Source organism: Poecilia mexicana, unplaced genomic scaffold (genome assembly GCF_051168715.1).
Source record: "Poecilia mexicana isolate PSO_F unplaced genomic scaffold, ASM5116871v1 scaffold_3, whole genome shotgun sequence".
In the NCBI taxonomy this organism is placed as follows: domain Eukaryota; kingdom Metazoa; phylum Chordata; class Actinopteri; order Cyprinodontiformes; family Poeciliidae; genus Poecilia; species Poecilia mexicana.
The window spans coordinates 1,504,734-1,517,690 of record NW_028263372.1 but is presented as its reverse complement, the minus strand read 5'-3'; the positions used below and the strand labels follow the sequence as shown (position 1 = coordinate 1,517,690).

At 38.7% G+C, this 12,957-nt stretch overlaps 1 protein-coding gene across 1 annotated transcript in view; it reads left to right on the top strand.

Annotated features, from left to right (window-relative positions):
* The window catches only part of LOC106927969 (A-kinase anchoring protein 6), a 124,742-nt gene that overhangs the window by 85,453 nt on the left and 26,332 nt on the right, over positions 1-12,957 (top strand). Inside the window, exon 12 of the mRNA XM_088004598.1 lies at positions 3,808-3,923. Coding sequence (XP_087860724.1) covers positions 3,808-3,923 — 116 coding nt within the window. The remainder of the gene's footprint in view (positions 1-3,807; positions 3,924-12,957) is intronic.

Below are 12,957 nucleotides of genomic sequence, written 5' to 3'. Positions count from 1 at the left end.
TCTGTCATTCTGGTAAAGAAATACTCTTCATATTATGTTTTGTTCAGTGACAGACTTTAATAACTAGTGGAGTTCAGACTACAGGAATAATAAGTATTAGTAAAGACATTTTTTCTGTTATACAATCCGTTACAGACCAGCTGTGATCAGGTCATTGCACCTCAGAGGATGGGAAGGAAAACTACAGCAAACCGTCTTGTCTGCAGATATGAGACTGTAGCTGGAATCTACACACTTAGCTTATTGTTAATGTTATGCTAATGCAGTGCTGCTCTCTGGCTTAGTGATTAATGCATCTGTGGTATATTTATTGTAGTGTTTTTATCTCAATTAACCTGAGAAGAAGAATGTGTGTTATGGGTTGTGCAGACTGGTTGGATGGTGCTACTACTCAGGTCTCAGTCTTTACACAGCTGTGTGATTGGCAGCTATAGCCCCAGGAAAACCCCAGGAGACACACACACTCACACGTAAACACACACAAACAACAGGAAAAACAAGCACAAACACCTGCACATTCATTAGAGATCAAGCCACACTCTCCCTGCAGAAGATCAACACACATTTTCTCCACATAGGTTTTACACATGAAGAAATAGCAGGAGAACACACAAACATCTGGGCCTGCACCTCAGGAGATGCGAGGTTCTGAGGGTTTCTAGAGATGCTGGATAAATTGGCTCTGACATGTAAACAAAAAACCCTAAAATGTCTTGATTCAGCACATCTAAGAGCAGCACATTTCTTACAGCATTCACATCCAGAACCGCTTGGTGAATCTGTGTGTCTGCGTGTGTATGGGAGTGTGCATCAGGGGAAGCCCTCCTCATTCATCAACTGAGGCAGATTCTTATCGATTTGTGTGTCTATTAGCAGCCCTAAAGATGCAATTGAAAACCCAGGACTCAGCCATTAAGTCTGAGAACAAAATTCACTTGTACATAAATATATGAGGCCCATCTGTTTATATGTTTTTTGAGTCATGGACAAACAGAAAATAATTTCCAATCTCTACAGTATTTACTCCAGCTCTAAACACACACTTTAACACAGACTGATATTTATGCCAAAATTCATCTATAGAAATAAACCATGCAGATGTTTGGAGTGTATTTTTTGAAAACATACCATTTGCTGATTATAAAATCTTAACTTTTTCTATAAATCTTCTTTTAATTTAAGCAATATTAGGTTTTTCATTCCTCTGGGCAAAAAGGGTTTGAGCATCAGAGTGACCAAAAACACGCAGCTAAAGTGGTGAAAAAATGATTGGTTGACCAAAATAATATTTTGAAGTGAGCCAATCCCCAGGTGAGCCTGATGGAGAATCTCTGGCAGAGGTGGGCGGATCAGTTAAAATAATATTGATACTAAGTTGGTATCAGTATTAGATTGATGCTAATATTATAAGATTAGCACTTTAGTTTCCAATTCCCTTTTGAAATTTATTTTATTTTTGTACTGTAGTTTCTAGATTTTGGATGGATCCAGGCTTTCTCTCGAACATTATTATTATTTTTTTTTGCACTGTTTATGTAGAAAACCATTCACACAAATTTGCTGTGTTTTATATTGTTCTTATGTTATTAAAGTATTTAGACACCTTCAAACTTTGTCCAAATTCTGGCCTGTATTTTTAGAAAATAATTCAAAAGAAAAACAATATAAATAACTCAAGGGCAGAAATTTGATGATGTACCATACTTTAATAACAGTAAGTATTGGTATTTGTATTGGCGATATTGGCCCTGTATTTACTTGGTATTCCACGCCTGTGATTTCTGGAGGGAGCTAAAGATTGGAGCGATTGGAGAGAAGCTTTCCAGCCTCAAGCAGTTTATCACTAAAAATAAACCATCAACATATAAGTGGAAACATTCAAAAAGCTTTTTATGACCAACTTTTGCATTGATAATGAAGAAGGGATTCAAACAAGCTGTTTTTATTAACATAAAACAAATTGTAAGCATAGTTTAATTTGTATATAGCGACACATTAGCACATAAAAAAATGTTGATGTAACTGATCCTGACTCACCGACCAGGCAGGCAGCAAACAGCCTGCCAATACAAACCAAGACGGACCTGCAGGACAGTAATGAGGGAAGATGAGGAGACATTAGGCAGAGTCAGAGTCTTTTTTTCCTCTTCTGATAGCTTCCAGTTAGCTTTGTTTGTGCAACAGCAATGCATATGCAAACAAAGCATGCTCTCATTTGAACACATCTTAACAGTGATCCAGACAGCGGTGTTGATTGTGTATGGCCTGCTTGTTTATTAGCCCTTTGATTGAGCATCTCTGCCTGCCACAGATTGGATGACCTTTCCAGATCCTTCTGTCGGGTCTGCTAAGTAGATCGGATGGTAAACGCAACTCCACGCGCCAATACTTTATTCAGATTGTTACTGAATGAGGAGAAAGCAGTGTATGGGTGTGTGCGCATGTGTTTGCCTCGCTATTTGTACACACTCAGCCTTCCTTCATTGGTTCAATTGAAGCCTCATCTCCATATAGTTTGTATGCAATTACATCTGAGCCGCGTGCTGAGTGCCTCTATATGATTGTGTTTAGAAACGACTCACTGTGATGTGTGTGTTCATGTGTCTGCAGCAATTCGTGGTCAATTTGTGAGCTAGTGTGACTTTATACGAACATTTGTGCTAGCCTGATGGAAGTTTGTGTGTGTGTGAGCGGCTGCTTGTGTTAGAACAAAGCTGTTTATGATAAATGCAGGTGCAAAAGTAATTTGTGATGACAAGATTTCTATTTGTGGATTCAGAGTACATTACACATCTATAATAAACATGTAGCATATGGATGGTGTGTGGCTGAATGTGTGAGATACAATGTTTTGTCACTCAAGAGACGAGACAGCAGGATGAGACTGGAGTGTTTCTCTAGTGGGCTGCTGGCCGTTTGCAGGGCTTTAAAGGACACAGCACACAAATAACCACGCGCACACACACACGCCAGATTATCACAGCAAACAGCTAATCACACCTGGCAGGAGGGTGTGTTCATCCACCGCTCTGTGTTCCTCCAAAGGAGACGTGGCTTGTTTGAATTGTTACTTTGATTCTGAGCCTCTGGTCATGTTGTAATCGCCTCCACTCGACAAATGTTGTATTTGTTGAAAACTTCCTCAAAAGTGTTTGACCAGGTTATCGTTCAGGGTATTAGAAAAGTTCTTGACTGAATCTACACAGTCCTGCATGGACTCTCCAGCTAGCGGCCATGAACCCTGAGGACACTATGCTTTGCCAGCAGATTTTAGATTGTTTTCTCATTCAGTCACTTTTCTTCTCTGATGTTCTGGTTACTGATAAGTCATGGATATGAAAAAGTAGCTTTAAAACTGCACTTGAATTCCCAGCCTCCAGTGATGCAGTGATATAAACAGATTAGTAAGCAAGTATTTGTTCGTCTTCACTTGTCAATTGATGTTGGAACTAATTCATTATTTTATTATTTGTCTATTGTGTTTCTGTCTTAACTATTCTTATCAATTATATTATTGTTCTTTCTGTGTATCTTGCTGGTGCAACTTGTTTATTAAGTGCTACTTAAATAATGTTGACATTGAAATCTCTGCCACATTTTTTACATGTATTTATTCTTTACAATCAGAAGAAACATTTTGGTGAAGTTAAAAGATGACTTTCTGTCAGACTTATGAATCATTTTGATCTTAAATATAAGATTGTGTCCACTTTGATTATTCCAGTCATAATGATGCCAGGTTAATGAAGATAATTTGTGGATATATATTTTGTGGGTTTTGATAAAGTTTTGTCCTGTGTTCTTCAGGTGGAGCGGATCTCAACTCAGTGCAATATCCAGCAAGTTGCCCTTGAGATGATGTCAGTTAGGCTGAGGGGACTCCACTACCCATCATCCTCCAGGAGGTACAACAGGAGCAGCAGGCAAGCACAGAAGACCCTTTCCATCAAAATCATTTATTTTCTCTGTATATATGCAAAAGAAAGAATACAGCTTTTTCTTCTTTGAGATATGCATATAAACAGTGTTTTTTTTTTTTTACAAAGAACAAAAGAACATATGCAGATATGTATTGTATCAATCCACTAACTGATCATCAGAGAGACAGGGTGTGACAGATGCTTTTGAAGATACAAGTCTAAGCAGTTTATGTCCAACATGTGTGGAGTCTGCAGATAATTCAGTAGACTGCACCATAGACATGTATGTGCCCTGATTGTCCATTACAGCTTTGAAGATTACTATGAATGGGACAGACTGAATAATAAACCTTTCCTTTTGAGTTGCCACAGGAAGTTCAGTGTCTACTGGGCCTTCTTCTGAACAACCAAATAAAGTGTGTTCATCTAAAAAGGTTGCTTCTCCTTCAGCAGACTCATTTAGACTGGCAATTGGAGAGCTTGACTGTCCATAGCGAGGGTTTAATATCAACTTAAGGCCTATTTACGGGCCATCAGTGAGCAGTACCCTGACTGACACTCTTGTCATAGTCATTTTACAGTATCCAGAATGTCAAATTGTATTTTCATGTTTCCTCTGTTTTTTTAATGGGCATTATATGAATACTGTTGTGGAAAAAAATATTACCAAGCACTGTTCAGGTGAAATCACTCAATTATAATTATATTATATTATATTATATTATATTATATTATATTATATTATGTTATATACAATGCAGAGAGCTCGTAGGACAATCAATAATGAAGCAGATCTGGATGAAAACCTCCTTGGGTGGAGACAACACATGAGTTTTATACTAAGATAAAGGATCCAAAATAAAAGGGTGAGACAGTCTGGTTCTCATGCAACTGTGGAACACAATTCCCAACCTTGTACATGTAACCCGAACTAGCAGGTGTGAACCTATTGTGATTTTCCACTTCATTTTCCCCCTTTTGATTATAAGTAAATATGTTAATATTTAATATTAATCAACATTTCCCTCCTCCATTAAAAGACATAACATCAAACACTACCCTAGAAGAAGTAAAAAACATATATGCAAGATATGAAAAACCTACCGGCATGCACCTATTCCACTCTAACAATATCACTGTATTGGGTAGGAAATGTTATCCTGCAACCCCTCTTTGCCAAAGAGGCGGCCCTCTATATATTTGTCCAGGAAAATGGTGGAGGTATCACATGAACGATTGAAGACATAATAAAAAGAAAAAAAATCAAGAAACAAGAAAATAAACTTTAACACCAAAGCTAAATATGAGTTAGCTTTGGTGTTACATTAAACTAATTTCTTCCTTAGTTTAAGAAATTAAGAAAACCCAAGAAATAATAAAACATGTAATAAAAAATCTATGTCAATTAGATAATAGAAAACACCCCCCTGAAGTAGTTAGAAAGACGGTTTGGACGGAATCACATATATATTTCTCAGCAAATCTAAACCAACATCACAACAATTCTTAAAGAAGCAATTTATGCCAACTAAAAATTTAAAAAGTAACATATTTCCAGATCAAATAAAATGTGAAATCAAAATATAAAATGCATAGTTAAAACATGCAGAAAGGATAGGCATTTGTTTTTGTGAAACATAGACATTCTTGTAATCTGCTAAGCACGATAGAGAAGCTAAGCTAGGATACTAGCCCGAAAACATCATTGATTAACATTATTTTATGGACAACAAAACAAACAAAAAAAAAAACAAACAATCATTACACATTAACCTCCTCATTGCTGGAGGATGAGGAGGTTAAAAATAACCAACACAAGTGTCTGTAATTGGAACAAGATGAAGGTTTGATCGCTGTCATGAGCGCCTTTTCTTTTGTCTTTCTGGAACTCTTTTAGTATTCATTTGTAATCTTCACTCCCCACTTTGACCACTCGCCAGTGGACCAGCAATTCTTCTTTGGTTGGGGAGCCTCTTGATATATGAGAGCAACTAATGTTTGTTGTCGTGTTTGTCTCTTCTATAGTTGTGTTACGCCCCCAAGGTCTAGGGATCCAGGGGTAGTAACATAAAATGTGTCCGGAGCGACAGTGGGAAGTAAAAATGATTTATTACAAAATAAAGTTTCACCAAAACAATACAATTTAACCCAATTAATGCAAAACAAAAGGAATTAACAAACTCAAGAATGTCAGTTGCAAATTAAAGTTACAAAAGTCCAAACAAGTCAGTTCAAAGTAAACTCAAAAATAAACCACAAAAGGAAAACAACGCAAAGAAAAACACACATACAAAGGGGAGGCTGCGGGGAGCCCACAGCCTCCCAAACACAGGCTTCTAACTCATACTTAACTGGAGCAACGTCAAAGTAGCTAAACTGGACAAACAGGAACAAGCAAAGACCAAGCTAGCTTAAAACCTGCCTAAAACAGTTGCAACTACCAAAACAAGAGGAGGCAGCTTCACAAAACCTCTTCAAAATAGCTGCCCCCACTAGAGGAATGGATTCAGGAGCCTTTTATAGGGTGCAGGTGGGCCTCATCAACGTCTGATTGGCTTGACAATCCTCTGCTGGTCCAATGGTGTAGCTGCTTTCCTACAGCCTCCAGGCAGCCAATCAGGAAGGTGTGCTCTCACAGCTGAACCTGCATAACAAAAAGGGAGCCTGGACAGCCTCAAGAGGCCAGGGGCTGTAACACTTTTTTACTTCTCTTTTCCTGAATGTCGGCCTTTAGGGTGTCAGAGGTTATTAACACTTAACACCAAGTTTAATGAAAGTATTCTTTTAGTGATCCAGGAAATCAAACGTGGCTGTCTGCGGTGTCAGAGCACTTAACACCAGCAGCAGTAAGGTATTATATCCTCATTCAGAAAGTTGTGCGTCGTCCTCTTTGATCTGTTGTTCTGTTGACTGCTGGATAAATTCCTCCCCGCCGGGATGGGTGTCTTCTTGAGGTTCTGGTACCCTTTTGCAGTGGCTGGCGTGAATCCATGTTGCCCTCTCTGTGACCTTAACAGCCGTATGTGTGACGAGCAACACTTGAAATGGTCCCCGCCAGCGTTTGGAGTTTCGATGCGTCCTCCGGAAGTCTTTCACCACGACCCAATCACCTGGTTTCATGGCATGTAGCGGAGTCTCGGCAGGATGTAGCAAAGTGTCTTTCACCGTCTGAAAAACTTGAGAAAGCACATTCAACAGGTTTTGACAGTAAGACAACATTGCATCGTCACAGATAGAAGTGGAAGGAAGGACCTTTCGCTGAGGCCCTAAACCCAAGTTAGGAAGCTGGCCAAACAGGATTTCAAATGGACTGAGGTTAATCCTGGCTCTTCTCCGCATCCTTATATAAGTCAAGACGATTGGTAGGGCTTTAACCCATGACAGACCCGTTTCCTCACAGCATATTTAGCTAGTTTGGTCTTTAAAATGCCATTGACAAGTTCCATAGCACCAGCACTTTACGGGTGATATGCACAATGAGTTTTCAGAGTCCTACCCAAAAACCTTCCCACTTCAGTTAATGCTGCATTAACAAAGTGTGTGCCATTGTCACTGCTAATTCTGTCTGGAATACCGCATCGTGGAATAATTTCAGTCAGCAAAGCTTTAGTGACTGCCTCAATGTCCTGGCTGGTCCAAGATCGAAAGACAAGATCTGATCCATCGGCACCGATGACTTCAACCATTAAATTCTGGAGTCACTCTCGGCTTCGAAGATTGTCCTTTGTTCCTGCCTCTAGATCTGAGATCATGTCGAGCAGGTAGTAGATCATCCTGTCTTCTGCCCTTTTTCCCACGTCCTCTGTTGAAAACTTGTATTGGACGTGCCATCTTTTCATCCTCTTCATCACTATGAACAGTATTGTTTGGAAAAAATGATTTTACAAATATTTACTTTTGTCTATAATGAAAGAAGACAAATGATAGCAACATTATAAACATAGAGTTGAATGCAATAACACGTGCGCGCGCGCACACACACAGACACACACACACACACACACACACACACACACACACACACACACACACACACACACACACACACACGTTTGTGTTGCTATCTTTGTGGGGACTTTCCATTGACTTCCATTCATTTCTACAGCCTAAACCTTACCTTTACCCTTTTCCTAACCCTATCCATCACATACCTAAACCTATCCCTAACCAAAATTCAATTCATACCTTAGTCCTAACTCTGACCCCTGACCCAAAAACAGGGTTTCCCCTCGTGGGGACCAGGCTCTGGTCCCCACGAGGAGCGATTGGTCCCCACAACGTAGTATATGTAAGGAAAATCGTCCCCACAAGGTATTACAAACACACACACACACACACACACACACACACACACACACACACACACACACACACACACACACACACACACACACACACACACACACACTCCATCCATGTAATGTGGTGTGTCCAGGCTGAGCTCATCTTCGGTCACGCTGCCTGTTGGCCTTTTATCCCCCGGCACTGAGGAGCTTCCCTGGTGGTTATCATTCACTGGCAGGGCGACATGTACATGCACACATTAATATAAAAGGGAAATACGCGCCAAGTTCTGCGTATGCAAATAACAAATGAAGCTTAATTTGCCGCCTGTGAGTGTGAAGCATTATGTTTAGCATATGTTATTTGCGTTGTCACAGGGACTCAGATGGTGTTGTGTGTGTTAGAATAAAACATCCCATTTTCAAACAAAATGATTGTTTTATGTTCTGACATAAAAAGCTAACACAGAAAAACAAATACAAATATGAAGTTTCTTTTTTAGGTCAGATGACAAAGCAATAGGTTAGTTACTCTTAAGAAGAGAAAATGGTTGTTTTATAAAAATGGACAACTCAGCTTTCAGCATTAAGTGTGTTTTTGATGAAGAGATGTGTGCACAATTTGTGAAAAATGAATTTATTTGCATGATGGGATGAATGAATAAATAATGAATGTATGATGTTCACTGAAAGTTTATGAATATCCTTGTGGACTGAATGTAATACCCATGAAGAGTATCCTACAAACCCTCATAAATCTGACTGAATCTTTCAGTGAAGGGCCATAGCTGCCAATATGACTCATTCAACCTTTCTGTCTGACTTTATGCTTACCTCCTGGACTTTCCCTTTCAGGACATGTTCCACTACTTTCTTACTCGCCTCATTCTGCCCGTTTCCTTTCTATCTTTATGTTTGTCCATTTCTTTTTTCTCCTCTTCCTGTATCCTTTTATTCCCTTTTACATTCCCTTATTTCTGTATCCATTCTTTCCTGTTATTTATTCTCTTGATTTTCATTCATTTTCCCCCTTTACATTTCTATATTCAGTCAAACTCTTTCCCCTTTTCTTTCTCCTCTCCAAATTCTTCTCTATTGTTTGTCACTTTTTGTGTTTGTTGCTTCCATCCTGTATTATCTTTTGCTCAAGGTTCTCATCTTGTCTCTTTTTTCTTTACACACACACACACACACACACACACACACACACACACACACATATATATATATATATATATATATATATATATCAGTGATTCTTGAGAATAGGGACAAAATGGGTTTTAATTTTCCCATATTTTTTTTTTTATTATTTCTCAACCTTATGTATGCAAATATGACAAATAATGTTTAGAAAATATGAAGATGCTAAGGTACAGGCTCCCAGTTGCGAATTTTTTTTTTAAAAATTACATTTTTAATCGACCTGACCCAGAACTTTGTCATCACCATCTGACAAAAATAAATCTAAAATGATTTTTAAAATACCCCATTAGTGATATTTTTACTTAATTTACAGACAAATGCTTCTCAAGAAATAAAATAAATATTTAAAACAAAAAACAAGAAAAAGTCCATCTGATGGAGTTGACAGTGCATGACGGAGTTGACACAGAACTGAAGGTGGTGACAAACTAGTGAATAAAATGAAAAACTTGGTACATGTGAAGTAATGCAATTCATGTAAAATACATTAAAATGAATTAGTTGCACAATTAAGTGAGATTTGACAACAATTTCACTGAAAGAGTCAGAAAAACTCTGACGGAGTTGACATCTGACGGAGTTGACGAAATGCCAAACTACCTCAATTTATATGATGTTATTCTGAAGGAGGCCATATTGTAGCTCATCAGGTCCATGAAATCTTTACAGTTTACCAAAATTAAGCTTTTATTTCGCAAAATTTCATCAAAGTTTTGTAAATTGTCAGTTATGGTGTTGACACATCATGGTTGTGACAAACAACTTAGGAATAAAACAGAAGAAAAAACTAAAGAATAACTGAAGCTAACCGGAGCTAACTAGCCCTCCTAGCAAAGGAAATGAAAAGACAACGTCATGGGGTCCTCAGAAGTTCTGGTGCCCCCCAATAATGCCTGATTTTTTTACATTCTTTTCATTTCTGACGGTGTTGACAAAAACTAAGGACAAATTTCAACGGAGTTGGAAAATATCTAAAAATTATTTTTATTTCAATTTATCGATACTTTTATAGTTATTTATATGACTACTTATACTTAATTGTCATAATATATAATTTTAGTATTTCTTTAATTGTTTTAAACTATAAGAATGTATTGAGTTCTGCTCCTGGACAAGGGCTTTTACAGGCATCATCCACCGACTACAATGTTTAAAATAAAAAAATATTCAGCAAAAAAAAAAGAAAAATATACATTGTTGTGCTCACATGACCCAGGTTAGTTTAGTTAGATATTTGAAAAAAAATGTATTTTGTGTATATTTTATTCAAATTTCATGCTTTATCCATAGGGCCTGTTTTGTCCCTATTCTCAAGAATCACATTCCCTTCTCACCCTCCGCCGGTGGTCTCTCTCTCTTTCATCCTCTGAGCTTGGGTCCTCTACCAGAGGCCTGGTAGCTTCAGGTTCTCCTCCAGTATCTTGGCTGTGCCTAGAACTGCACATTTCTGGACTGAGATGTCTGATGTTGTTCCTGGGATCTGTTTTAGCCACTGCTCCAGTTTCGGGGTGACTGCCCTGAGGGCCTCGATGACCACAGGCACCACTGTGGTCTTCACCTTCCAGGCCTTCTCCAGTTCCTCTCTGAGGCCCTGGTATTTCTCTAGTTTCTCGTGCTCCTTTTTCCTGATGTTGTAGTCACTTGGTATTGCTACATCCACCACAACGGCTTTCCTCTGTTCTTTATCCATCACCACAATGTCCGGTTGGTTGACCATTACCATCTTGTCTGTCTGGATCTGGAAGTCCCACAGGATCTTAGCTCGGTCATTCTCCACCACCTTTGGGGGTGTTCCCCACTTTGACCTCGGGGCTTCCAGTTTTAAACGGAGCTCATTTGTATAGTATAACTATTAAACACCTGGATGTAGAACACCATCTGTTTGAACGCCTATATTCCATTAGTTTTAGCAAAATTCATTGTAGGAAAGGGCAGTGTCAGGGTTTCATGTTTGCATGTAATGATTTGCAATGCATGATGCTCTTTACTGGAATACAGGATGAGTTACATCCTCTATAACATGTAGGCCTTTTGTATGAAAAGCAGCAAAGACAGCTGGTGTATATCCCAGTTTGTTTTCCTGCGTTATTGTTGTTACCAGAAATATTTCACTCCAATCTGTGTGACACATAAAGTCCTAAGCCCCGTTCGGATCATGCTTTCGATCTTTGTTCTACATTCTTTATCCCTTGTGAAAAGCTGAAGCCTCCAGAAATGGAATGGGAAGTTAAGTTTGAATTGACCAGCCAATCCCTGATCAACCCCAAACCTTTGACCTGTAGGGGGCAATGCAGGACTGAAGAGTGAGTGATGCAGACGAAGATTATATGTTGAGAATGATGAGCAGCCTCATTGTTTTTATTTAAAGCACTGACTACATTTAAACACCGTGTGTGAGGACTGCAACTGAGGGCTAAGCACTCTGTGGTAATTCACTTTATATACAGGGAAAGCTCCCACACCCATCTTCTGCATATTACTTACCAGTAAGACACACCCTTTGGTTTCATGATATGAGCTGGAAGATCAGAAATCACGCGTGGCCTGGGATTGCTATGCAGAAGCTAACATATATGGTCTTTCAGCTAATCAGTACCAAGTAAAATGAGTGGTGTGTCTGGACTGGCTGTATTACAAAGACCAGCCTATAGTGTGTCTAGTTGTATTTGCACTTCTTATGCTGCATTTTCTTACAAATGCTTTCTATAACAGAATCCACAAACAGGCAACATTTTTGCGAATATTTTTTAATTCCATGTTCCACAGAAAAAAAATATAAGTGGATCTGTGAAAACACAACTGCAAACAGGAGGGTGTCCACTATTTGGATGAATGGGATACATTTCCTAAAGAAGTGCAACTTTTGTTTAAACAGAAAACCTCCCAGGTTTTCCTCTACATTTTCTGATTATCTTAAGTAGCACTTTTGTTTTAAAATAAAATATTTTCCTTTATTCTGTAACTCTGCTGTTCCTAAAGGACACACTTTAAAACATGTTTTGTAATATACAATAAAGAAAATTACTTAAAATGCATTTTCAACATTTTAAAAACGCTGTGTGTCTGTTGTACATAAGTCTTAAGATATTTATGCATTTCCAAGCCATATAGAAGATTTTATTGTAACTAGGGCTGATTGAGATTGTCATGGCAGACATGAATAATAGATTCCTAGAATTCAAATTTCCTCAGGTGACTGAGTGTCAGAATAGCTCTCCATAGCACTCCTACACACTCCACCAGCACGGTATGACAGAAAAAGAAGCTGACACTTCAAACACTTTGTAACCATCCCAGCACCGAACGCAGTGCCACAGTGGCACCACGTCGCTCCTTCCTTTCAGATTTGTCTGTTTTTTCGTCTTCAACCCCATGAGATATCCTGTTTTACAAAGCATTTAGTTAACATTAGTGTGTGAACAAGACAAAAACGATGGAGAGGAAAGGAGGGGGAGTGGAAAACTGACAAATGACAAGAGAAAACAATCTGTGCAAGTGTTGTATCTGCTTTATCTGCCTGAGTCAGTAAAGGGCCGCTCTGCTCGCTG